A 23471-nucleotide genomic window follows, 5' to 3' on the forward strand; every position below is an offset into this window, starting at 1 on the left:
AAGACGTTTTTGAACGGTCAAGACATGGAATTGATTCCTTGTTATCCCTGCTTATAAAAAAATAATTGCGAGGTCAACGTTTTTCTTCGCCTGGGAAGCGGTTGATGAGTTCAAATTACATGTTTTGGAGGTACCTTAATCGGAATGGGAAAAATGCTTCGACAAATGAAAATTTTGAAAAACAATAAAGTTATATCTAGTTATAAATATTTTTCTATCTCAAAACTTAGTAATAGCAACCCTAGTATAGGTTCTTCTCTTATTAAACTGGCCGACGTGTATTATACCATGCGTGTCCCAAAATACTGATGCTGTGCTATAATATACTGAATGATTTCGATTCTAATAAATAGCGTTTTATTGAAATATAAAATTTTTACATTCTAATATCTATTTTACGTAATTTCTGCAAAGTAATTTTGTTAAAATAGATAGTTGACTGATGAAATACATAAGAGAAAACTCAAATTGAGGATTTAAATACATAAAAACCGTCTAATCATTGTTGTTTCTTTCTAATTTCGAATTCTACGAGCTTGAACAAATTATCTCTCCAAATCGAAAGATTAAAGATGAAGATCTGTAATCCTCCCAAATGTTTTATTAAATTATTATTTGATTAAATGCGATTATGATTTTCTGTATTCTCAATCCTTTGTTATTTTTTAAGAGTAGTATATAGAAGAGTATAATCATCAAAGGGAATAGAGTGTTTTTCTTTTGAGCATCGAATCGGTAGAAATCTACCTGGCGTCTTCTAAATATAAGGTAACTGTATTCATAAATAAAAACGACTCTCGGTCTTGATGTTATACATATTATAAAGTGGAAGCCAGAAGTCATGATATTTTTGATTTTTAAATATTTTAAAATAGGCATTATTCTGATACTGAACTAATTTGTTGTATTTACAGAACTAAATTTCAATTACCAAATAGCGGTGTGGATTTTGAGACGCTGGTCCGAGAAGATTGCTCCAAATTGCTCGCCAATAGAGGGTGAATTTTCGTAAAAAAATTGAATTACTTTTATTGCAATGTGGTCCATGGAAAAAACCTCAAACATGTCGATTTTTATTCTTAAATAGACAATTTATGGTATAAAAATATTATCCATCTCCAACTCCTCCTTTGAATTATAAGCACATTGTGTACCACATTGTTCGAAATGGATTTTAGTCCTCTATTCAGCAATATAAAGTTTTCCAAATTTGGTGCAATCATAACTGAGAAAATTAATTTTTAAGATGTAAGATTTTGATAATGTCTCTATCACAAAACTTCACGTCGATTGAAGACAGTACTTTACACTTAAATTGATTGTTTAAAATGACCACCATCCATGTCTTGACAATAACCGATGTGATTTTGGAATTCTCGTACATTTTCTATGACCTTAGGGGTTATTTTGTTAATTTTTTTGGTTGTCCTAACTTTTGAATCAGCAATATTGACGGGACTATTAAAATACACTTCAGATTTTAAATAACCTCATAAGAAGTAATCGAGAGGAGTCAAATCGAGGGATCTAGCTGGCCATTCGATCGTTCCACGTCTTCCAATCCACCTATTGGAGAAAACCTCGTTTAAATAATTTCTAACTGTACGTGCAAAATGCCGTAGAGCTCCTTCTTGTTGGTGGTAAACAGATCGATCTATCTCATTTGGATGATTAACATCAGGTAAAGGTCTTTGTAATGTAGATACTAAGAAGTTAATAAAAAAATCTAAGTAAAAACCTCACCATTAACTGTGTGAAAATTGGATGTGAGCCTCACACATCCAGTGAGGATTTTCTCTGCTCCAATATATACAGTTCTGTTTGTTAACCGTTCCGTTTATTCTGTCCATGATCAATTCACAGAATTCTTGCCTTCTACTCACAAAATAGATGATTTACTAACATCATTGTCGGCGGCAAGTTCTCGAGTTGTCTTATGTGAATTTTCCTCAAACTTAAGAAGTACATGTAACTTTTTTTCATCATTGAATTAAACATTTCCACTCCCTTCGTATTCAAAATTTTCGAGAGGGTGCTTATAATTCAGAGGGGGTACTGCAAAGGGATAATGTTTTCATACTCTAAATTGTCAATTTAAGAATAAAAATCGACCTGTTTTAGGTTTTTTTCACATAGTACCTAATGACGCTAAAATTTAATCTATTCCATACATTTTGACTGCATTGTATATATAAATAAGGGTCTAACAAGCTAGCGAAAACACCAAATCGATTTCCTTGTTACAACAAAAATAATTCAAAAATTTGTAGACTAATTTTACGTTACTTGTCATTAACAATGATATTTCCTTGATCAAACTCAAATTCAAAAGCGTATCTTATCAAAAAAGCGATAACTATGATTGAAAAAGGTTGCAAAAAGTAACCTCGCCCATAGCATATAATTTGAACAAAATAACTGATACCTAATATGTTCAATAAAACAACAATTCATTTAAAAAATAAAAATTATAGACATACAGAGTGTTTCTAAATTCATGCGACAAAATTCAGGAGGTCATTTCAAGTTTCTAGCTTTTCTGAAAGTTTAGAAAACAAAATAATAACTCAATTTTAGTCACTAGTTTTTAGGGGTGGGCTGAGGAAAGTTCGTTACAGTTTCGTTACATACGTTTCAATTATATACGAGCAATTATTTCCTGAATTTTGTCGCATCAATTTAGAAACACCCTGTATACATATGGCTGTCTAAAAATTTTCCAACCCTATAGACGCGGCTTAAGCGAAATAAGTCGGATTTTGGGGTCGATGCATAACTGTAGAAACACTCCTGAAAAGATAAAACATTCAAGACCGTGGATAGTGAAGGGCTAACCTGTTTCGAAAAAGACAAAGACTATTTCATCGGCCGGAAAAGTCATAGCGACCGTTTTTTGGGATAGATATGTGTTCGTCGAAGGGTTAAAAAGATCAGAGAACATCGCTACGTTGAAAAATAAATGATAGAGGAAAGAAAATGTCGCGTGTTTATTTGATAACTCCGAAACTTCCTGTACAACCCTCGTAAATTGTGAAATATTCATCCATGGCCAAAAGAAAAATGATAAACTTCAATGGAGTAGGAAGGTATCTGAGTTAAATTGTACCTAATGAGTATCTAATGTATATTTGTGCACTATCTGAAACGATAACTTGGTTATCCATAGAATCAGTAATACGAAATGAAGTTAGTCATAGAGTTAACAAGCCCCAGACCCGTTTGCATGCAAATCGGTTAACATTTGGCAACGCAGCGTAAAAGATTAAGTAAGTAAGAAGAAAACCCACATGTGATTCAAAATAGTATCGAGGAGTTCAGCAGGTGCTTCAAAACAGTGATAGTTCTGCTAGTTTTGTTATGGACTTTGGATCCGATCAAAGTGTATATGTTGAAGATAATATGGAACGAAAAAAGTGATATTACGATATCATTTTTTTAATTTGACGTTATTCAGTGATATGTAAAGTGTTTGAAACAGTTCTAAGATAAAATAAGTGGATTTTTTCCTTAAGTGCGGCCGTAGCTACTGGTTTCTTCATGTTTATCCTTTAGCAATCGGTTATGCGGCTTATTACCTTATTTAATGTGGCCAGAACACATAGCAAAGCGAAATAACAGATGTTATTTCAAAATATATTAATTATACAGCCCCTCAAACAGAATTACTGATCATTTTTACTGACATCTGTGGGGGACAGAGCAAAAACTGGACGGTTATGTTTATGGGTACAGATGATACGCGAAAAAACATTTAAAGTCATTGAATATCGATTTATTGTGCCAGGACATACATTTTTACCATCCGATATGGATTTTCCAGCTATTGAAAAATATCTGAGACAAGTATGCTCAACAAAAGAGTCGCTCGAAGTAATACCAATGACACAAGCAGTTTTTTATCGCTTTGGAGATATAAAAAAACATGTAAGCAAAAAATAAAACAGACACAGAAAATACTGAATAAACTGTTTACACCAACACTCACAATTACATTGCTTGACGCGCGTTTCGATAACCAAGTTATCGTCTTCAGAGACTGTAAACGCGCGTCGTACAGTGTAATTGTGAGTGTTGGTGTAGTGGTGGTGTAAACAGTGTATTCGGTATGAATATCCTCAACGGTTCCAGAAATTCTAATTTACAAAAGAAAATGTAAATTTCAGCAAAATAATTACTTGAATGAGTATGTGATGAAGTCAGTAAATTTAGGAAAACGAGGGGTTCAACTGGCAAGTTGTCCAACATTTTCAGAACTTCCGCTTAAATATTCAGCCTTTGTTCAAATGAATCCAAATAAACTGAAAGATCTTAAGGAATTATTACGTTTTGTCCCTCCTGTTTATCATTGGTTTTACGTGCAATTAGGTGTGGGAGATGTTCAATTGGAGGCCTCCGACTTATTATACAAAGATAATATAGAACCATGGATCTTAATGATGTTAAGAGAATAATTATTTACGATACTTTATAACAGAGTCTAATTATTAGGTTAAAAAAGGCAATAAGCCCCATTTTTTTCCGAAAATTACCAAGTTTTTTGGTACCTAATAATATTTTTTTGCTTTGTTTGATTATTTTGATACATTTATGTATAAATATAATACTGCAAAAAATTTTTTTGTATTATTAATGATTACTATTTCAGAATTTGCTTATATTGTAAAATTTTCTTCCTCCAAACCACTTATTTATAGTTTATATCACACTGCACAAATATATCGTAACAATGTAGTAGTTTTAGAAAATATGAACAAAACAAACTATAAAATAATAATATTAATAGCAATAAAAAGTTTTTCCAACTGAAATTTATCTAAATCGAACTTATCAATCAATTTTATGTGAAAAATTAGTTAAAAATAAGTTGAAAATGACTAAAATGTAAATAAAATATATGATAGAATTTCTATTTTTGATTTTTAATCAACTATCATATATCTCAAGAGATCCTTACATATTCCTTACGAATAATTCAAATAAAAAAAAAACTTTTTTCTGTACTAAATCCTTTAATAAATTTCCATATTTTCTACTAAACGAATATTTATTATAAAAATATCATTTCAACTTACCCTGTAAATATATATATATAACGAAAATAATATACCTGTTGATGGAACTCACCACTAACAATGAATAAATACTATTTCCCCTTAAACTCTTATATATCCAAACATTCTCAATCAATTTTAGCGCCCTCTAGACTGCGCTTGCTCTACCACTCTTCAAATTAGAAACACCAGGATAACGCAGGATCCTCAAAACATATTGAGAGACAGTATAACGTAATGAGGAGAATAGAAAACGTTAGATTTTAAATTTTGCTACACAAAGAAAAATTTTGATTAATTTAGTTCAATATTTATATAATATTGTACTTTTACCTTTTACCCGCGGCTTCGCTCGCATCGAATCCATTAAATAAATATCAGAAATCATTATAATAGAAAAGAACGAATTCTGTAGCTATATTAGAACCTGAGATATGGATCTTTTAATGTTGAAAAATTTCCAAAAACCTACAAAAATCCATAACTCCACATTGAATGTCTGCGCCTAGCTCCTCTCCAACTCAACCGATTTAAGTGTTCAAAAACTCAAAAGAAACGAAAGAAAGAGGGTGTTTCAGCGAGTGTTCATAAACAAAAACGAACTCTGTAGCTATATTATGGCCTGAGATATAGATGTTTGAATGTAGAAAAATTGTCAAAAACCTACAAAAATCCATAACTCCACATTGATGTCTGCGCCTAGCTCCTCTCCAACTCAACCGATTTAAGTGTTCAAAAACTCAAAAGAAAGAAGGTGTTTTAGCGAGTGGTCATAAACAAAAACGAACTCTGTAGCTATATTATGGCCTGAGATATAGATGTTTGAATGTAGAAAAATTGTCAAAAACCTACAAAAATCCATAACTCCACATTGATGTCCGCGCCTAGTTCCTCTCCAACTCAACCGATTTAAGTGTTCAAAAACTCAAAAGAAACGAAAGAAAGAGGGTGTTTCAGCGAGTGTTCATAAACAAAAACGAACTCTGTAGCTATATTATGGCCTGAGATATAGATGTTTGAATGTAGAAAAATTGCCAGAAATCTACAAAAGTCCATAACTCCACATGGAATGTCCGCGCCTAGCTCCTCTCCAACTCAACCGATTTAAATGTTCGAAAACTCAAAAGAAAGAGGGTGTTTCAGCAAGTGTTCATGAAATAAAACGAACTCTGTAGCTATATTAGAACCTGAGATATAGATCTTTGAATGTAGAAAAATTGCAAAAACCTACAAAAATCCATAACTCCACATTGAATGTCTGCGCCTAGCTCCTCTCCAACTCAACCGATTTAAGTGTTCAAAAACTCAAAAGAAACGAAAGAAAGAGGGTGTTTCAGCGAGTGTTCATAAACAAAAACGAACTCTGTAGCTATATTATGGCCTGAGATATAGATGTTTGAATGTAGAAAAATTGTCAAAAACCTACAAAAATCCATAACTCCACATTGATGTCTGCGCCTAGCTCGTCTCCAACTCAACCGATTTAAGTGTTCAAAAACTCAAAAGAAACGAAAGAAAGAGGGTGTTTCAGCGAGTGGTCATAAACAAAAACGAACTCTGTAGCTATATTATGGCCTGAGATATAGATGTTTGAATGTAGAAAAATTGTCAAAAACCTACAAAAATCCATAACTCCACATTGATGTCTGCGCCTAGCTCCTCTCCAACTCAACCGATTTAAGTGTTCAAAAACTCAAAAGAAAGAAGGTGTTTTAGCGAGTGGTCATAAACAAAAACGAACTCTGTAGCTATATTATGGCCTGAGATATAGATGTATATAGATGTTTGAATATAGAAAAATTGTCAAAAACCTACAAAAATCCATAACTCCACATTGATGTCTGCGCCTAGCTCCTCTCCAACTCAACCGATTTAAGTGTTCAAAAACTCAAAAGAAAGAAGGTGTTTTAGCGAGTGGTCATAAACAAAAACGAACTCTGTAGCTATATTATGGCCTGAGATATAGATGTTTGAATGTAGAAAAATTGCCAGAAATCTACAAAAGTCCATAACTCCACATGGAATGTCCGCGCCTAGCTCCTCTCCAACTCAACCGATTTAAATGTTCGAAAACTCAAAAGAAAGAGGGTGTTTCAGCAAGTGTTCATGAAATAAAACGAACTCTGTAGCTATATTAGAACCTGAGATATAGATCTTTGAATGTAGAAAAATTGCCAAAAACCTACAAAAATCCATAACTCCACATTGATGTCTGCGCCTAGTTCCTCTCCAACTCAACCGATTTAAGTGTTCAAAAACTCAAAAGAAACGAAAGAAAGAGGGTGTTTCAGCGAGTGTTCATAAACAAAAACGAACTCTGTAGCTATATTATGGCCTGAGATATAGATGTTTGAATGTAGAAAAATTGTCAAAAACCTACAAAAATCCATAACTCCACATTGATGTCTGCGCCTAGCTCCTCTCCAACTCAACCGATTTAAGTGTTCAAAAACTCAAAAGAAAGAAGGTGTTTTAGCGAGTGGTCATAAACAAAAACGAACTCTGTAGCTATATTATAGCCTGAGATATAGATGTTTGAATGTAGAAAAATTGTCAAAAACCTACAAAAATCCATAACTCCACATTGATGTCTGCGCCTAGCTCCTCTCCAACTCAACCGATTTAAGTGTTCAAAAACTCAAAAGAAAGAAGGTGTTTTAGCGAGTGGTCATAAACAAAAACGAACTCTGTAGCTATATTATAGCCTGAGATATAGATGTTTGAATGTAGAAAAATTGTCAAAAACCTACAAAAATCCATAACTCCACATTGAATGTCTGCGCCTAGCTCCTCTCCAACTCAACCGATTTAAGTGTTCAAAAACTCAAAAGAAACGAAAGAAAGAGGGTGTTTCAGCGAGTGTTCATAAACAAAAACGAACTCTGTAGCTATATTATGGCCTGAGATATAGATGTTTGAATGTAGAAAAATTGTCAAAAACCTACAAAAATCCATAACTCCACATTGATGTCTGCGCCTAGCTCCTCTCCAACTCAACCGATTTAAGTGTTCAAAAACTCAAAAGAAAGAAGGTGTTTTAGCGAGTGGTCATAAACTAAAACGACCTCTGTAGCTATATTAGAACCTGAGATATAGATGTTTGAATGTAGAAAAATTGTCAAAAACCTACAAAAATCCATAACTCCACATTGAATGTCTGCGCCTAGCTCCTCTCCAACTCAACCGATTTAAGTGTTCAAAAACTCAAAAGAAACGAAAGAAAGAGGGTGTTTCAGCGAGTGTTCATAAACAAAAACGAACTCTGTAGCTATATTATGGCCTGAGATATAGATGTTTGAATGTAGAAAAATTGTCAAAAACCTACAAAAATCCATAACTCCACATTGATGTCTGCGCCTAGCTCCTCTCCAACTCAACCGATTTAAGTGTTCAAAAACTCAAAAGAAACAAAAGAAAGAGGGTGTTTCAGCGAGTGGTCATAAACAAAAACGAACTCTGTAGCTATATTATGGCCTGAGATATAGATGTTTGAATATAGAAAAATTGTCAAAAACCTACAAAAATCCATAACTCCACATTGATGTCTGCGCCTAGCTCCTCTCCAACTCAACCGATTTAAGTGTTCAAAAACTCAAAAGAAAGAAGGTGTTTTAGCGAGTGGTCATAAACAAAAACGAACTCTGTAGCTATATTATAGCCTGAGATATAGATGTTTGAATGTAGAAAAATTGTCAAAAACCTACAAAAATCCATAACTCCACATTGATGTCTGCGCCTAGCTCCTCTCCAACTCAACCGATTTAAGTGTTCAAAAACTCAAAAGAAAGAAGGTGTTCCAGCGAGTGGTCATAAACAAAAACGAACTCTGTAGCTATATTATGGCCTGAGATATAGATGTTTGAATGTAGAAAAATTGCCAGAAATCTACAAAAGTCCATAACTCCACATGGAATGTCCGCGCCTAGCTCCTCTCCAACTCAACCGATTTAAATGTTCGAAAACTCAAAAGAAAGAGGGTGTTTCAGCAAGTGTTCATGAAATAAAACGAACTCTGTAGCTATATTATAGCCTGAGATATAGATGTTTGAATGTAGAAAAATTGTCAAAAACCTACAAAAATCCATAACTCCACATTGATGTCTGCGCCTAGCTCCTCTCCAACTCAACAGATTTAAGTGTTCAAAAACTCAAAAGAAAGAAGGTGTTTTAGCGAGTGGTCATAAACAAAAACGAACTCTGTAGCTATATTATAGCCTGAGATATAGATGTTTGAATGTAGAAAAATTGTCAAAAACCTACAAAAATCCATAACTCCACATTGATGTCTGCGCCTAGCTCCTCTCCAACTCAACCGATTTAAGTGTTCAAAAACTCAAAAGAAACGAAAGAAAGAGGGTGTTTCAGCGAGTGTTCATAAACAAAAACGAACTCTGTAGCTATATTATGGCCTGAGATATAGATGTTTGAATGTAGAAAAATTGTCAAAAACCTACAAAAATCCATAACTCCACATTGATGTCTGCGCCTAGCTCCTCTCCAACTCAACAGATTTAAGTGTTCAAAAACTCAAAAGAAAGAAGGTGTTTTAGCGAGTGGTCATAAACAAAAACGAACTCTGTAGCTATATTATAGCCTGAGATATAGATGTTTGAATGTAGAAAAATTGTCAAAAACCTACAAAAATCCATAACTCCACATTGATGTCTGCGCCTAGCTCCTCTCCAACTCAACCGATTTAAGTGTTCAAAAACTCAAAAGAAAGAAGGTGTTTTAGCGAGTGTTCTTAAACTAAAACGACCTCTGTAGCTATATTAGAACCTGAGATATAGATGTTTGAATGTAGAAAAATTGTCAAAAACCTACAAAAATCCGTAACTCCACATTGATGTCTGCGCCTAGCTCGTCTCTAACTCAACCGATTTAAGTGTTCAAAAACTCAAAAGAAAGAAGGTGTTTTAGCGAGTGGTCATAAACAATAACAGTCTCTGTAGCTATATTATGGCCTGAGATATAGATGTTTGAATGTAGAAAAATTGTCAAAAACCTACAAAAATCCATAACTCCACATTGATGTCCGCGCCTAGCTCCTCTCCAACTCAATCGATTCAAGTGTTTTTCGAAATATTCTCCATTAAAATCAAATCACTTTTGCATGCGTTTGAATCAACTGTCCATTTACAACTCCAAAATATGTGATTTGATAGCATCTTCTGGTGTAGAAAAACGTTGACTTCGCAATTTATTTTTTATCTGCGGGAATAAGAAAAAATTTTTGGGTGTCAAACAAGGACAGTACGAAAAGTGATGAATTGTAGTAGTATTAAAGCGTCAAGGTGTTTTTTTTCCGGCTCATTCTTCTCAATATTAGTTGTATTTTCTGTGAGACATCTGAATCTTCATCAGAAAATTACTTAGTTCATTCCACAAAATTCATAAATACTTTTCAACATCAGCAATAATGCCCAATAAGTGTGAGATGTAATCAAAAACATCAGTGATGATTTGCTTTTCATCTGTTTCAAGTATTTTTCATATCATCTTCCGTATAGACAAGATGTTTCATTCGGGATTGTCAGTTTGCTATAAACTTCAATTTTTTGACCAAGATGAATGTTTCAAGTATCTATAAGCAACTCAAATAGCATTCATCATAAAAAATGTGAAACTTTATAGTGGATATGTCAGTTATGACATAAACAGATCAGTGTTGCCATATCTCAAAACTTAAGTAGCACACCTCGTTTGAAAGGTAGGAGACTTGAGATACAAATCAGGAAATCCAAACTGCTCAGAGATTTCGGTATTTCGCAGTAACTGGACTACCTCGTTGACCAATGGGATGTAGGGTTCGTTTTGAGCTGGGCGTTTGAAAAATATTTTGAGGATGTTGCCAAAATATTGAGGGTTTCGTTTATAAAATTTACCTCAGTGTACAAATAATATTGAAGTCAAAGACAATTCACGCCAACTTTGAGGACCACTGGATCAAAATAGGATCGGAGGGGTGTATGACAAGTGTGTACAGGCCTTTAGGAGCCAGAAACCAGAAACCTCCTTATTGCCTTACATAATATTTTCAAAGTTTCGGCTGTTATGATATTTTTTCTCCAATTTTTTTTACTACTAAAGTAGCAACCCTCGTATTTTTTAGATCTGTCTTCATAAAAAATCATTTAGTTATTATATACTACAAGATATTTGTTTATAAATTCTTTTGGGGATAGTAGGATGTTAGTTATGTGTATTGTGTGTGGACTTTGATACCGCTGTAAATAAATATGATTTCAAATTATATTATTTTTCTTTTTTCCTAAAATTGATTACGTAAATTCATACTTTAATACGTAATTTTATTACATATAATAACAAATTATATACCTTCGTTTCAACTTTAATGAACTATATATGAAGTTAGTTATAGTTCTTCCAATATCAATTGCAGAAGACACTTATGCAAGGAACGATCAATATTTTATAAAAACGCACGGCACTCGTACCAAATTAAGAAATGAAAAATAATAATTCATCATCTCTACTGTTTACCAATGAAAACATCGAATCGTAAACATAAATACATTTCTTCGAAATATTCCTGCCAGACAGCCTGCGATAAGCAGTGGCGTCGCTTGGTGAGATCCGTTTAATTCATAAATTTTAATAAATAAGACAATGGGCGAATGAAGACAAATAGTAAATTTAGTTTGGGTTGACAATAGTATAAATTTCTGTTTGAACGAGCCATGTTCTAAAGGGAAACGCATTATAATAATACAAGCTGAAAGCAAAGACGGTTTCGTGCCTAATATTTTAGTAATAACTGCTAAAAAAAATTGTGCAGCTGATTATCATGAAGATATGACAACAGAATTATTTGAATATTGGTTTAATGAACATCTTTTGCCTACCATTCCACCACATAATGTAAAAATCGGTCCAACAAACAAAAATTGCTTACTATTATTAGAGGTCTAAAGTTAAAGAAAATTTATTATATTGACAAGCCGTACAAAGAACAGGGTCATACTCTTCTCACTATTGCATATTTAACCCTATAGATTTAATATGGGAAAACGTAAAATCAGAAAAGTTACGGTCTCCAGAAATCAGTAAAAAAGTTCTAGCAGCAGACCGCCAAAAGCTTTGGAAAAACTGTGTTGAACATGTTATCAAAAAAGAAGATGTGTTTGTGGTATCACCCTCTTTACAACCCTTCATAATTCAATCAAATGATGACTTTACTTTAGACGATTCTGACTACCGTGATTATTTATAAACATCTTTTGGAATTGAAATGTTTTTTTTCTTTCGTTTTATTTGCAAAGAATTTATTTTACTTAAAAGTTTTTGCTTTGAAATTTCGTTTTTCAGAAAAAATACAAATGGGGTACAACTAGGTCTCAGTTTACGTCTTGTACCCAGTTTAAACCAAACGCCCTTACAGGCAGGTACATTCTACTCGTCCATTCACGTTTTTTAATTTAATATTCAGTTGTAGTAAGTTGACGAGGTTTAATAATGATGTTTTTCATATTTTTAAAAGTATTTATAAAAATAATAAATATATAAAATGAAGTATTTACGCTAGATCAAACAAAATTGTCGGCAAGAGTTTTTATAATCAGCAATTGATATTGGACGAGCTATGAGATCGCGCTAGTAAAAAGTTTTGACGATTTGGCTTCAGAACTACCAATCTCTAACATTTTTTCATCATGTGTATCATCTCACTTTCCATAAAATTTTTATGGGAAACAACAATCCCTCCATATTGATCGGTCATGATTATTTCAGGATATTATTAGTCAACTTTTTAAGCATACAGTTCGTTTTTTGACTCTAATTAGAGTGATATTCGTTTACAAAACACAAATTTACATAATACGTCACTCTCCTCTTCATTGGCAATTAGTGAAATATGATGCTTCTTCAATTTGTATTCAATTAAAACGTCGAGTTTACATATGTTGTAACCTCAAGTGGATAGACGAATTGGACTCGGACGAAATTATGGTACAATAAAAAATTTAGAAATGAATTTCTATATTAGAACCCGATAGTAAAATGCCCCGTCCATAATACATTCAAAGGATACTTTGAATTTAGCCTAAATTTTCATTTAATTTGAACTTTAAGGTAAAGGTTAAAAATGAAAAAAAAAAACGTACAAACTGTATCCGATGCTCGGCTTGTAGCAATGTAGCACGTTGGTCAGAAAATAGCTGCTTTCCATTTACACAAAAACTAAGATTATTCTCACTCACTCAATTCGTTTTCAATCTCACAAAGGATGCCTTACTTAATGAGTTTTTACCCGCAATATGCATAAGCTTGAGTCCGTGTGCTTTAGTAAGTTTAGAGAACTCAGATTGAAAGTGAGGTTATGTAATTTTATGTGGCGATTGTTACTATTAACGCACATTACAGGTCCCTTTTATTCTCTGAGTAATTACGTCATTATTTGAGTATCAGATACTCACATAACTGAGTGTTTCAGATCACTTGAATATAAATGTAAAGCAGCTAATATTCGAAAACAGTGCTTTGAGAAAACAGTTTGTGGAAGGACACTTTGGAAGACATTTTTTGGTAGGTTACAACGGATATCGCATTTAGATATATCTCATAACAAAACGTGCATACAAACGCTGAACATTTATGAAATAAATCTTATATATTAAAAAAATTGATGATTTGCATTCCGAGTCCGTTCAGGCGTTCTACCCAACCGATTTCTTTATTTTTTTTTCAATGAAAGGTATTGCTGCACAGATCAGCCATCAACCATCGGATTTTATCTAATTTTCACCATTCTCAAGTTATACTCAAATGCGATTTCCCCCTGTACATTACTTATGGGAGTTTTTCACATACACACGTTCTATCCTCAATATCTCAGGTTCTATTCAAGATAGAGACTTCGTTTTAGTTTAGGAACACTCGTTCAAACACCTTCTTTCTCTTGAGTTTTTGAACACTTGAATCGGTTGAGTTGGAGAGGAGCTAGGCGCGGACATTCCATGTGGAGTTATGGACTTTTGTAGGTTTTTGGCAATTTTTCTACATTCAAAGGTCTATATTTCAGGTTCTAATATAGCTACAGAGTTCGTTTTGGTTTAAGAACACTCTCTGAAGCACCTTCTTTCTTTTGAGTTTTTGAACACTTAAATCGGTTGAGTTGGAGAGGAGCTAGGCGCGGACATTCAATGTGGAGTTATGGATTTTTGTAGGTTTTTGGCAATTTTTCTACATTCAAAGATCTATATCTCAGGTTCTAATATAGCTACAGAGTTCGTTTTATTTCATGAACACTTGCTGAAACACCCTCTTTCTTTTGAGTTTTCGAACACTTAAATCGGTTGAGTTGGAGAGGACCTAGGCGCGGACATTCCATGTGGAGTTATGGACTTTTGTAGATTTCTGGCAATTTTTCTACATTCAAAGATCTATATCTCAGGTTCTATTCAAGATAGAGACTTCGTTTTGATTTAGGAACGCTCGCTGAAATACCTTCTTTCTCTTGAGTTTTTGAACACTTGAATCGGTTGAGTTGGAGAGGAGCTAGCCGCGGACATTCCATGTGGAGTTATGGGACTTTTGTAGGTTTTTGGCAATTTTTCTACAATCAAAGATCTATATCTCAGGTTCTAATATAGCTACAGAGTTCGTTTTGGTTTAAGAGAACTCACTGAAATATTCTCTTTCTTTTGAGTTTTCGAACACTTAAATCGGTTGGGTTGGAGAGGAGCTAGGCGCGGAGATTCAACGTGGAGTTATGGATTTTTGTAGGTTTTTGGCAATTTTTCTACATTCAAAGATCTATATCTCAGGTTCTAATATAGCTACAGAGTTCGTTTTAGTTTATGAACACTCGCTGAAAAACCTTCTTTCTTTTGAGTTTTCGAACACTTAGATCGGTTGAGTTGGAGAGGAGTTGGCGCGGACATTCCATGAGGAGTTATGGACTTTTGTAGGTTTTTGGCAATTTTTCTACATTCAAAGATCTATATCTCAGTTTCTAATATAGCTGCAGAGTTCGTTTTTTTCTATTATAATGATTTCTGATACTTATTTAATGGATTCGATGCGAGCGAAGCCGCGGATAAAAGCTAGTCTATTATAATAATAAGGAACGTCGTAGAACTAAAAAGTGTGAATCAATCATGTAAAACCTCTTATATTTATTATAAAAAATGATTATTTAATAGAATAATTGAAAAATTAAATTATCAAATGCGCCACCAAAGAAATGCGGCAAAATAACACCCACTCGTACGTTTTTTTTTTCTAACAACACATTAGACAAGTTTCGCACCTGTATCTCGTTTATCGCCTCACTTTGTTTTTCGTACATTCCCTACATTTTAGAAATAAATTGGGCTCTTTATAATCTTGACGATTATCTTGGATTATTTTCTTCTCCTCTTATTTTCTCTTCTTCCTTTTATTGGATTTTGTTTGCCACATTTTCTGCCATCTTCAATATCTTCCATTTGAAGTAGAGATCGAATAACAGCTTCTCTGAATTCGATAAACTTAATTTTTCTCACACTTCTGTGTATAAGAAATTTGAATTCATCATTGCAATGGAGTGATGAAACCAGGGCCAATTCACGTCGCCTAGCTCCGTTGCGGAGGTATCTCACCAGGAAATGCGAGGGGACCTCATCTACCACTTTTTTGGTGCTAGGGCTGGACCTTAAGGCTAGCAATTTGAACATATAGGAAAAAATTACGAATTATAGGGAAATATTTCAGAAATGCGCTGAAAAAAATTAGAACTCGATTAGAAATTAGAGAAGGAATAAATTTGAAAAAATTTTACTTTGGAATGTTTTTTTCTCAAGATTATTTCAGGTACATTTTTTTAATTGAAATAAAAGAATATTTTCGTCTTCTTAATTTTTTTATTCAAATTCTATTGTAATTATTATAAACTAAATTATCACATATTATCACTTGGTTAGATTTCACCCTTAAAAGCAAATTTCTGTTGATATTCGACATAATACATTTTCAATGCCCTTTCAAACATTATTTTAAGATAACAATGTATTCAAATGTATTTACATTAAATGAGAATTCTGGAATCCGAGTAATAACAATGTTTTATAAGTTTTAAATCCGGAATTTCACACGTTTTTCGCAATACTAATTTTAATGACAAACCTTTTACCCTTTTAATTAAAAAAGTCGGATCCAAAATGCCGAACAAAGTGTAATTTTGAAAATTTAACATCCTCAATAACCTCATTCTTTTTACGCATCGCGTTCTGTTGAAACCTACTAAAGGAATATTTTCAAATTGACACATGTACACAACTTATTTTCTATTCAGTCTTATATAATAAATATTATGTACAATAATCGTACAGATTGAGCTCTACTTACTTAACATTAAAAAAATATATAGCACTTTGAAGTTACCGAATGAAATCATTTTTTTTTAATATTTCTAAATTGATAAAAAATTATTTCTTGTCAGCTGTTCTAATAGGATCATATGTCTAGTGAAATAATCAATAAACTTATGATGAAAGCAGTTGATAAATTGCTTAATAATCCCGTAGATCGTATTCCAAAACTTCTACCATTATCTGAAGGATCAGGTAAATAATTTCCACATTTCGGAAAGTTTCTTGGAACTGGCAACATCTCGTTTTTATTTCCTACTTGAACTACCAGAGCCATGCCGATTTCAGCGTGAAATTCTAAATGGCAATGAAGAAACCAATAACCTACAAAAATTTTAGAATGAGGATCGTGAAGTACCGAAATAATAATCGGTATTAAAATTCATATTGATACAAAGACAATTTGTTGACATCGACATGAAGACTTCAAAGTTGATTTGATTTTATGATGAATTTTTAGTACAGGTAAAATAGATTTTCTAGATTTTCGGAGTTTTTTACTGAATAAGCCTAGCAATAAAATATGGGGTATGGGTTTTCGAAATTTTGGAACTTGTAACTCAACCAAAATTTGAAACGCGAATAACTCAACAAATAAAAGGAATTCGACAAAAACTGTCCAAACGTAAAATGTAGAGCACAAAATTTTATATAAAAAAAGTGATTGGTCATTTTTTGGTTGGAGCCACTATTTCTGAGTAAATTCTCCCTCAACTCCGACAGGCCGGGGCATCCGCTCGCGCACTTGGAAACTGCTCAACTCTTGGAAAACTATGGAACTTGGAACTTGGAAAAAAATTTTCGAAAATCTTGCGAGATGAAGAGGTATATTGATCACATAATTACATGGATATATTTCATCACTCGCCATATAAACAAGCAAATCCAATATTCAAAAATGTGGGTGCTCATTTTGTGCTCTACAGTTTTGGCTCGGCACTTTTTTTCGAATTTTATGTAATTTTCAAGTTATCCGAGATTCAAAATATTTTTGAGCGTTCAAATCCATTTTATAATGGAAATTTTAAGGTTAGGAAAAAATTGAAACCTTTTTTGTACAGAATGTTGTATTCCACATTGTTTGTCCCGACGGTTTGTGTCAAAATCCTCATAGTTTTCGAGTTATCCGCATTTCAAAATGTTTTTGAGTGAATTAACCCATTTTACGGTGAAAATTTTTGAGGTTAGAGAAAAATTGTAGCCTTTTTTGTACAGAATGTTGTATTCCACATTGTTTGTCCCGACGGTTTGTGTCAAAATCCTCATAGTTTTCGAGTTATCCGCATTTCAAAATGTTTTTGAGTAAATTAACCCATTTTACGGTGAAAATTTTGAGGCTAGGGAAAAATTGTAGCCTTTTTTGTACAGAATGTTGTGTTCCACATTGTTTGTCCCGACGGTTTGTGTCAAAATCCTCATAGTTTTCGAGTTATCCGCATTTCAAAATGTTTTTGAGTGAATTAACCCATTTTACGGTGAAAATTTTGAGGTTAGAGAAAAATTGTAGCCTTTTTTGTACAGAATGTTGTATTCTACATTGTTTGTCCCGACGGTTTGTGTCAAAATCCTCATAGTTTTCGAGTTATCCGCATTTCAAAATGTTTTTGAGTAAATTAACCCATTTTACGGTGAAAATTTTGAGGCTAGGGAAAAATTGTAGCCTTTTTTGTACAGAATGTTGTATTCCACATTGTTTGTCCCGACGGTTTCTGTCAAAATCCTCATAGTTTTCGAGTTATCCGCATTTCAAAATGTTTTTGAGTAAATTAACCCATTTTACGGTGAAAATTTTGAGGCTAGGGAAAAATTGTAGCCTTTTTTGTACAGAATGTTGTATTCCACATTGTTTGTCCCGACGGTTTGTGTCAAAATCCTCATAGTTTTCGAGTTATCCGCATTTCAAAATGTTTTTGAGTAAATTAACCCATTTAACGGTGAAAATTTTGAAGTTAGGGAAAATTGTAGCCTTTTTTGTACAGAATGTTGTGTTCCACATTGTTTGTTCGACGGGTTGTGTCAAAATCCTCACAGTTTTCGAGTTATCCGCATTTCAAAATGTTTTTGAGTAAATTAACCCATTTTACGGTGAAAATTTTGAGGCTAGGGAAAAATTGTAGCCTTTTTTGTACAGAATGTTGTATTCCACATTGTTTGTCCCGACGGTTTGTGTCAAAATCCTCATAGTTTTCGAGTTATCCGCATTTCAAAATGTTTTTGAGTGAATTAACCCATTTTACGGTGAAAATTTTGAGGTTAGAGAAAAATTGTAGCCTTTTTTGTACAGAATGTTGTATTCTACATTGTTTGTCCCGACGGTTTGTGTCAAAATCCTCATAGTTTTCGAGTTATCCGCATTTCAAAATGTTTTTGAGTAAATTAACCCATTTTACGGTGAAAATTTTGAGGCTAGGGAAAAATTGTAGCTTTTTTTGTACAGAATGTTGTATTCCACATTGTTTGTCCCGACGGTTTGTGTCAAAATCCTCATAGTTTTCGAGTTATCCGCATTTCAAAATGTTTTTGAGTAAATTAACCCATTTTACGGTGAAAATTTTGAGGTTAGGGAAAAATTGTAGCCTTTTTTGTACAGAATGTTGTATTCCACATTGTTTGTCCCGACGGTTTGTGTCAAAATCCTCATAGTTTTCGAGTTATTCGCAATGCAAAATGCTTTTGAGTGAATGAATCCATTTTACGGTGAAAATTTTGAGGTTAGGGAAAAATTGTAGCCTTTTTTGTACAGAATGTTGTATTCCACATAGTTTGTCCCGACGGTTTGTGTCAAAATCCTCATAGTTTTCGAGTTATTCGCAATGCAAAATGCTTTTGAGTGAATGAATCCATTTTACAGTGAAAATTTTGAGCTTAAGAGGTTCTTTATGGTCGTAGAAAGTGTGGTTTATTCTGAGCTCGTTAATGGCGCACAGGTTAATATAAATAAATCGCGATAAATCCTCATTGGGCCGAAGGAGAAGACGAAGAAGAAGAAGAAGAATTTTAAAACTCTTTTTTTGTTACAACAGTTTCTCTCGAATTTCTCATTTTTTTTTTAATTTCAAGTCCCAAAATTTCAAAAATCTACTACAATACAAAACATTTAAAAACAAGAATTTTCGGATTTTATTAAGTGACTCACCTGGATTCACAGCTTTGAATCTAACGATTGTATAACCGCCGTCAGGTACTGTGACAGTATCTTTATAAGGAGCGCTCTTTAAATTCCTCTTTATAAGTCCATCGGCGTCTCTCTGTTTAACTTTATCAACAGTAACGTTCGCTCCAATTCGTTCCATTGCAACCACGCGGAAAGCATGTCCGTGTAAATGGATAGGATGATTTGCGTCATACGCTACACCTTCATCGATAAATATGAATTCAGCTACTGCTCCTAGTGGTATCTAAAAAATATTAGTTTGAAAATTACACATTCAAAAGAGAACTAAGCGAATGAAATGAAGAACGCGTGACATTTTTTGAAGATCGGTCGCTATCTTACATTTCACTTCTCCGCCGGTTTTGGACATATGGTTAACTTCTTTTGTTGTTATTTCTATAAATGTTCGGGAATGAACCTGGAGCTGCTTTTGTTGTCATTTTTATAGTTTTTCACAGAAATAAAGCTGTTTCATAATCATGGAAGGAACGTGGGTCCATCGCTTCATACCGGAAGCAAAAGAACAATCAAAAGAATGGTTTGAAAAAGGAGAACCGGCTCCAAAGGAGGCAAAGATCGTTCCATCTACAAGCGTCGGTTTTTTGGGATGCGCGTGGGATAATTTCCATTGACTAACATTGATAATGGAATAACTATTAAAGGCACCTTTTGAGCGAAGAAATCAAGCAAAAACGGACGCGTTTGGCTAAGAAGAACGTGGTGCTTCATTAAGATAATGCACCAGCTCACACATCCGTTATTGCAATGGCCAAAATTAATGAATTAAGGTTTGAATTGCTATCTCATGCACCCTTATACGCCAGATTTATCTCCCTCGGAATATTTTCCGTTCCCAGACATAAAAAAATGGTCAATGGTTATTGAACATCGCATGGAGCTACGTTGAAACATTTTTGTGTTTTTTGTGTTGGGTCTGGTACTTCTGGGACCATCCTCGTATATAAATAGTCTGCTAATTTAACCCCTAAATAACCATATGAACAGGAAAAATGTATATTATACTTTAAATCAGTTCCCAAAGTGGTCTAAGTAAACATATGGATGGTCTCAATAGATGTATTAGGTTTTGATTTTTTCATAAGTTTCGTGGACATGATGAAAATATACTAGTGGTACACCTTTAAAAAGTAGTCTGCTTAAAAAATAATTTCGGTAACCTCAGCTCTAATCATATTTCCAGTTTTGGTAAGGTTCACATGAACGTTAATCACCGATGAAGTTTTGTACATCGTATTTGTATTTGTATTAATTTCTTATCTTATTTGTAAATGTTAACTACCAAAACTCGTTGGTTTTTTATTGTTTATTTTCAATTTTGAATTACCTCACAAAAAATAATCTAGTAGTATCAGATTCGTACGTAAAACATTATTATGTTACGATGACGATACTTTTAGTGATTTTTCAAATCACCAAGATTACAAATAAGAATGTTGGTAACACTGCACATCATCAAAATACTTGTCATTGTGGTTCAGGCGGAAAATAATTCAAAAGTTAGGTTAAATAATAAAAACAACAGCTGTCAAGCACAGAACTTTTCATACTCAAATGAAAAATGAAATTACAACTTGACAACGTTGCAAATAAAAAAAAATAATAATAAAAATACGATATTTATCAATGGAATTCGCTTTCCTATAGAAAAAATGTACAATAATGAATAACTTGCAGATTTTTATTAACCTCAAAACACTTAAAAATCTTTATCAACCTCGAGTTTTTTTTAAATTTCAAATGCGGTTGCAAGATATATAATTTTGAAGGTATTATATTTTTCTCCAAATAGTTGATTCTTCGTATTACAAACTTTGAGGTGTACCACTACACAATTACACTGTCCAACGCGCGTTTCGATAGCATGGTTATCATCTTCAGAGACTGAAGGTCCAAAACAGTTTATATTACAAGTTCAATTGTAAGATCTAATTGAAGCTTACCTGGATTCCATGCTGGCATTGGCAATGAGAATCAGTACAATTACTGTCCTTCATGGTTTCTTTGTTACAAAATGCATCATCAGGTAACTGATCCCGTTGTGGCAATAACGGTATAGATGGCATTGTCATGGAAATGTGATTGAACTGAGGAGTTAGAACTCTTTGTTCTGTGCTATTAACTAGAATATTAAATAAATATTCAGATATTTAAATTGTGTTTATAAGTGAATTACTCACCAGTGTAAAACCCATAATAAGGAGGACGGTGAAATTCTATGTTATCCAATTTATAAAAATCGTAAGCGATGTGGTATTGGAAATCGGGGATTTCTTTTAATGTTTCATCCCATGGTACAACCGATTCGAGTTGAGGTAATACAACATACGAATCGTTACCTTCAGTACCAATATTCAGCGGATTGATTTGCTGCAAAAAATATTATACAGTTGGTTAAATTGTCATTCACGCTGACGTCACTAATAGTAGACATAACCTCTTCACATTCCGTGTTTTAATATTGACATAGAAATTAATTACGTAAAATATCAGTTTGTGTAAGCCAAATAAAAACCTTTATTTAGCTCTATAGAAAAGGAGACTGGATTGAAATGGATCAAGGACCGTGAAACTAAATACATTGTATTGATGTAATGGAGTTTCGTTTTAAAGTATGGATAGTAGTCGAAGTTCAGTCCTCCTTCAAAGAATTACGAGAACTTTTATCCAAATTGTCTGGAACGTCTAAATTTTTAAGCATTCTTAGAGAATATTGACGATTGAATAAATTAGGAAATGAGGAGAAGAAAAACCTTGGAATTGACATTGCCAGTTATGGAGGCGTAGAAGACGAGGTAAGAGGACAAGTAGCTAGAACAAATAAGGTCTTCAGAACGTGGTATAGCAGAACAAACACTTGAGACAAGAAACAAAGGCGCCAATTTACAAAGCGACAATCAGACCTATAAAGGCGGATCTTGGGAAAAAAATTGGAGACAGAGAAAGTAGCGAAAACATCAGACTATGTCAAACATTAACGAATGGGTATCACAACAACAGACGATAGACTGGTAAAATTAGCAAGGGATAAATCTCCTATTGGAAGACGCAGTAGATTCCGAGCACGTAAAAGGTGGAGTGACAATCTAGGATGTCATACATCAAAGACGACAAAGACGACATAATTTGAACAATACAGATAACAGTATTCCTTCTTCTCAAATGTTACTCTATAAAGAAGGGTGTCTCTATTGAAACAAGGTCGCAAACACCGTTTTTACAATCTACTTATGATTACATCGTTTATATCAAAATTGAAATAACCTCAATTCCGAGTTTACAATGCCGATACCATGATACGCACCCTAGAATCCTTATCCCTTACTCCGGCTACTAGTGGTAACCTACGAAGATCTCCCAGAAAATGAACTTGCCTTCCTCGATAATATCCCCATTTCTATTACTTGAAACCCGTTTTTAAATATCACCTTATCGATCGACGGTGCTGCAAGCGTTTTTCCTGAAACCTAGTGAACCAATTCATCAGCCAAATGACCGTCGACAGGGAATAATACAGCCACTCGAAAACAAAATCTCTTACATTTTGCCAAGTCATTTTTACGCGTCCCTTATTTCAATCGATACCACACTACCCTTCTATAATTTACCACAATCCTAACTCTGCAGAAGTTTTTTCTATATCAGGGTCATTTCTGGAACCACCAGATCTCCAAAAAAATGTCTTTATTTTGCTCCAACATAATCCTACGAGCTTCTCTCTCTGCTTAAAGCTCGTGTCTTTTTTGTAAAATTAAGATTTTTGTTCAGAAAATGCTTGTGAGAAGCCTTTCCATCCCAACCCAACCGTTAGTCTCCTAATGGTGCTCTACAGACTTCACTTGTAGTAGTTTGGTAACAGTTTTTAAAGAAGACTTC

At 33.6% G+C, this 23471-nt stretch overlaps 2 protein-coding genes across 5 annotated transcripts in view; both read right to left on the reverse strand.

Moving 5' to 3' along the window:
• Positions 1 to 5138, reverse strand: part of LOC130448718 (short neuropeptide F-like) — a 53064-nt gene extending 47926 nt beyond the window's left edge. For 3 of the 4 annotated variants that reach the window (XM_056786202.1, XM_056786203.1, XM_056786201.1), the window contains exon 1: positions 5073 to 5138. The gene's annotated coding sequence lies outside the window, so the exon portion shown is untranslated. The remainder of the gene's footprint in view (positions 1 to 5072) is intronic. The other variant, XM_056786204.1, reaches the window with a different exon arrangement.
• Positions 5139 to 15896: 10758 nt separating this feature from the next.
• The window catches only part of LOC130448620 (uncharacterized), a 35283-nt gene continuing 27708 nt past the window's right edge, over positions 15897 to 23471 (reverse strand). Inside the window, exons 8-11 of the mRNA XM_056786053.1 lie at positions 21776 to 21965; positions 21539 to 21717; positions 19560 to 19821; positions 15897 to 16747 (exon numbers count right to left, since the gene is read on the reverse strand). Of these exons, the coding sequence (XP_056642031.1) occupies positions 16509 to 16747; positions 19560 to 19821; positions 21539 to 21717; positions 21776 to 21965 (870 nt within the window). The 3' untranslated portion in view covers positions 15897 to 16508. The remainder of the gene's footprint in view (positions 16748 to 19559; positions 19822 to 21538; positions 21718 to 21775; positions 21966 to 23471) is intronic.

This window comes from Diorhabda sublineata, chromosome 9 (genome assembly GCF_026230105.1).
Source record: "Diorhabda sublineata isolate icDioSubl1.1 chromosome 9, icDioSubl1.1, whole genome shotgun sequence".
In the NCBI taxonomy this organism is placed as follows: domain Eukaryota; kingdom Metazoa; phylum Arthropoda; class Insecta; order Coleoptera; family Chrysomelidae; genus Diorhabda; species Diorhabda sublineata.